This window comes from Geospiza fortis, unplaced genomic scaffold (assembly GCF_000277835.1).
Source record: "Geospiza fortis unplaced genomic scaffold, GeoFor_1.0 scaffold171, whole genome shotgun sequence".
In the NCBI taxonomy this organism is placed as follows: Eukaryota; Metazoa; Chordata; class Aves; order Passeriformes; family Thraupidae; genus Geospiza; species Geospiza fortis.
Genome location: NW_005054313.1, coordinates 1,396,062 through 1,400,350, shown reverse-complemented (window position 1 = coordinate 1,400,350; position 4,289 = coordinate 1,396,062). Strand labels below are relative to the sequence as shown.

The 4,289-nt window shown below is 48.3% G+C and overlaps 1 protein-coding gene across 1 annotated transcript in view; it reads right to left on the bottom strand.

The window, feature by feature from the left end:
- Positions 1 to 212: 212 nt before the first annotated feature.
- The window catches only part of FAH (fumarylacetoacetate hydrolase), a 16,714-nt gene continuing 12,637 nt past the window's right edge, over positions 213 to 4,289 (bottom strand). The window contains exons 13-14 of the mRNA XM_005419601.2: positions 3,953 to 4,070; positions 213 to 429 (exon numbers count right to left, since the gene is read on the bottom strand). Of these exons, the coding sequence (XP_005419658.1) occupies positions 350 to 429; positions 3,953 to 4,070 (198 nt within the window). The 3' untranslated portion in view covers positions 213 to 349. The remainder of the gene's footprint in view (positions 430 to 3,952; positions 4,071 to 4,289) is intronic.

Below are 4,289 nucleotides of genomic sequence, written 5' to 3'. Positions count from 1 at the left end.
AAAGGAAGCCAGCATGGAATCTCAGCTCTTATCATCAGCCTAGTACTCTGAATATTTAAGCTTACTTGAAAGCCTCTTTTTATAATTATGAAAAAAACATTAATATGGTAGAAGAGTTAAGAATCTCATTTTCCATTTCAATCATCTTATTCATATTCTGAGAATTTTAAGCTAGCACTGAAATCCTTTTCTTATCACACCGGAGAGCCACATTCACCTTTAAGATATTTATTGATAATTAAAAATGGTAAGATTACAATCACTCATATAAAAATAATAAATCTGAATAAAGCAGGATGACTGGTGGAGGTGGGAGGATTCCTCCTTGGCTGTCACATCACTCCAGGCCTCATGGATTGGACAGGGCTGGAAGGATTTTTCCTGAGCACTGGCCAAACCCCACACGGAAGCCGTTGCCCTGGCAGTACCCTAGGGACAGAAAACAACACACAGCTTGTTCTGTGAGGACAGCAGGATTTTGCCAGGAATAAAAGTGAATAAAGGCATAAAGAGACTAAAACCAAGTGAAAACATCTCAGATATGCAATGAGGGGTAGGAAAAAAGAGCACCTGGAAGAGTTCAAGTGGCCCAAGAATATGAGGAAAAAAAAGAAGCACAAACTGTTAAACACAGCAATATGCAAGTTCAGTGAATTGATCAGAGAACAAGCAAGATGTGCCAGCAATATTTCTGTTTTCAAACCTAACCTGCAGCACCATCAATCTACCTGGCAAACTGATTCACTGCCTGGCCCAGCCCTGCAATTAATCAAATAAATCTGGATTCTCTTTCTGCGGCATCAGGGCTGCTCTTGGGATGTTAGGATGCTGGCAGCCAGAAAGGCAGTCATTAAACCCCCCCAAACAGCAGCACCTACCCTTGCAGAAGCTGTTTCACTGGCTAAAGCCAAGTGGTTTAGTTCCATGAGAAATCCAGCATCAGACTCCAAGTTTAATCCTGTGTTACATAAGAGGGGTGGGAGCTCTGCTGGCTGCTGCAGAGCTCAGGGGCTGTGACAGCCTCTCTGACCACGGGACAGTTCTGAGTGTCCCTGCTCCTGCGAGATGGAGGGGGTGACATCGGGACAGGGATGCTGCAGCTCCTCCTGCTGCTCCACAAACAGCAGCCACCAGCAAAGCTCAGGCAGAGCAGGGCAGGGCAGGGGACACAGGCAGGGCCCTCTGAGAAGTCTATTCTGTAGCCTTCTGCTACAGCAGCTGATCAAAGGAAGGGCAAGTGGCATATGCTGCATTTTAAGGACTGATTTCATAGCTAGAGATGGATTTTCCTGATGGAATACATCACCTGCATGTGATTAAAAGCTGCTGCCTTCAAGAAGCCAAGAAGGAGCTCAACAGAATAGCCCCTAATTCCCACCCTTAGCAGAGATCAGTGGAAAAGTCCCCTGAGGGAGAGAAAGGGTGGGCTCAGGCTGCAGGGCAGCCAAAGTGACTGCAGCACAAAGAGGGACCCTGCCAGCCCTAAGCCACAGCGCAGCTCTCACAGCTGAAATGAAGCTTTCCAAGGCCAGTGGTGTCTCTAAATGCTTGTGTAAAGCCACAGACACCGTCCTGGTACCTGCCAGGTAATCCTCATCCTTTAGCAGCAGTGGGAAAAGGCACTGCAAGGCTCAGCTCAGCTTCCATTCGCCTCATTAGGCTTCATTGCCAGCTTTCCTTTGAGCAGCAGCTGATTATTTCAGTCCAGTTTGGTTATCCCTGCTGTCAGGCACAATTTAGAGCAGCACCAAGGAGCAGCACACTGAACAAAGCCAGCCCTGTGCTGCCAGCAGCCCTGGCCTGAGCTCTGTGGGTGCCAAGGAGCTACTGAGGGGTTTTTGCAGGCAGCTGCCAGCACCACCTTCCCCTGCCGGGCTCCCTCCCTGAGACACTTCTTGGGAGAAATACATTTCTCTCCTTTTATGTGTTAAGTCTCTGAAATAGGTCCCAGGTGGGGAGTAAGAATACAGAGCTGAAAGAGGAAACCAGAAATGATGTGTTGAGCGCTTGGCAAGAGCTAATGGCAGTGCCCTGGGAGGGGATGGAACAGCACCAGCCCTGCCCCAGGGGTGCCCTAAGGCCCTGGGCCTGCCATACATCAATAAATGAATAAATAAACAGGAGCAGCTCCCACACAGCCCCAGCAGCCCCTGCTCCTTGCAATGCCCTGGTGCCACAGCCACAGACTGTGCCAGTGTGAAACAGCCCAGCAGAACAACTGACCTGGCACTGCCCCCCTGCCCTCCCCAGCTTACAGCAACGCTGCCACCTTTAAAGAGTAAAGACATTCAGGATTCTAAGCACTTAATGAATTAACATAGCTTGTTAATTGGGCAGGAGGAGCATGGCTCCTGGGCTGGTCACATTTGTCCCCAGGCTGGCTCCCCATGCCAGCAGCTCCCAAACTGTGAGGGGCTCCTTGCCAAAAGGGATTGGAGCATGCAACTCCACAGGGATGTTCATCAGCCCTCACTGTACCCTGATTTAGGGCTCCTGGCACAGTTACTGGAGGGAGACTGAGGACTGGAGGGCAGTGTGGCACTCTGGATTGCTGCAGGAGGGTCCCTGCATCTGGGGGGAGCCTGTAGGGAGCAGCCTCAGAGGGCTCCACGTTGCAGCATGGACACTCACTGGGCTGGTGGGGGCTGGAGGATGTCAGAGGCACTGGGGACTCCTCAGGTTCATCACCTGTGGCTCTCTCTAGTGCACCTCAACCTCCAGTTCTCTCAGCATCTTCCTCTGTCAAACTGGCAGCAGCTCACAGAAACAGGATTTTCAAGGCTCCTGGATGGGCTGCCAGGCAGGAGGCACTGGAATTGCCAGAGGACTGGAATACATACATTCCATTTTTTTTTTTTTAATCACAGAAAATTCTTGACTTTTCTTATTTTATTTTTTTTTTCAGAGAAAACCAGTTTATAATTTTAAACTGTTTTGTCAAAAATCCTAGAGTCCAGGTTGGGTTGGGCAGGCCCAGGCACACATTAGCATCACACCACAAGCCCAGGAGTTTGTCACTCACATTTTCCCTGCCCTCAGTCACACCTGTGAAGCCTTTCCCCATTGCCTGAGCCGTGTGCTCCTGTGCAGACATCTCTGATCACATCAGCAGGATGGAACTGCTCCCAGCCAGGGGTGGCGCTGGCTGGGTCTCAGCTGTGACACACAGCATCCCCCAGGACATTCCCTAAAATCCCAGCAGGTCACACAGCAAAGACATTGCAGGCTCGAAACAAAAGTTTCCCATGGCTGTTCTTGCCAAATATTTGCACCCCAAAGATGAGAGGAAAGGAAAAAACAGATTTGTTTTGCACAAGGCTTTGGGTTAAAATGAAGTAAGAGTGGGATTTAGATCACAAAACACTGTGGTAAAATTAAATTCATAAAATCCTTAGATTATCAAGATGAAAACTAAAACCATGTCTCAGCATGAAACAGGCCTCAAGCAGAGCCCTTTTCAGAGGGGAGCTGATCAGCTGCTCCAGAAGGTTCCATGCTGTTTCCCACATACTTGATTTGCAACACACTTCACTGAACAGGCCTAGGTTACAAATGAAATATTATTTGAAAAATAATTTTTTTTAGCATTTGCCAAGCTCTGCTCCACATGCAAACTTGTACTGTGGTGGAAACAATTAATCAACTGCTCCTAGTCCTGGGGTATTTTTACCCATAAAGCAAACTTACCTCCATCATCTCCTTGGTGCTCACACACTGGCATAGCAAGAGCATCAGGGACTTAGCAAAGCAAATAATCTGTTCTAGAAAGCATTTATGGCAGGGAAATTTCCATCCACAGCTTGAGCCTCCTCACAGGTAGCATGGAAACAACTGTGCTTGCATGGCAGGCATGTAGAGAATAGCCCAGCTCCACACCAGGGGCTGTCCTGCTGGGCTGAGCCTATGGAGATGTGTCCTTGCTGCAGTGCCAGAGCAGCTCTCCAGCCATTACCTGTCAGAATGACTTCATCTCCATCCTGCAGGAACTTCCGAGACTGCCCACTGCCAAGAGGGATTTCTTTGGTTCCATTCCAGGACAGCTCCAGCATGGAGCCAAAGCTCTCTGGCTCCTGCAGCAAGAGTTCAGAAACAAATAAACAATTTTTTAGTGTCTTTCCTGCTGTTCAGCTTCTTGCTGCTGGGAGCAGACGCACAATGTTACCTCTACAGAACAGAGTTTTGCTGTTGAATTAATTAATTGATACATTGGGTCCTTTTCCTGACTTTGCATTTTAATTTCTTGCTGGCTATTAGCAGTGATGCTTACAGCTGTTATCTGGTGTATTTAA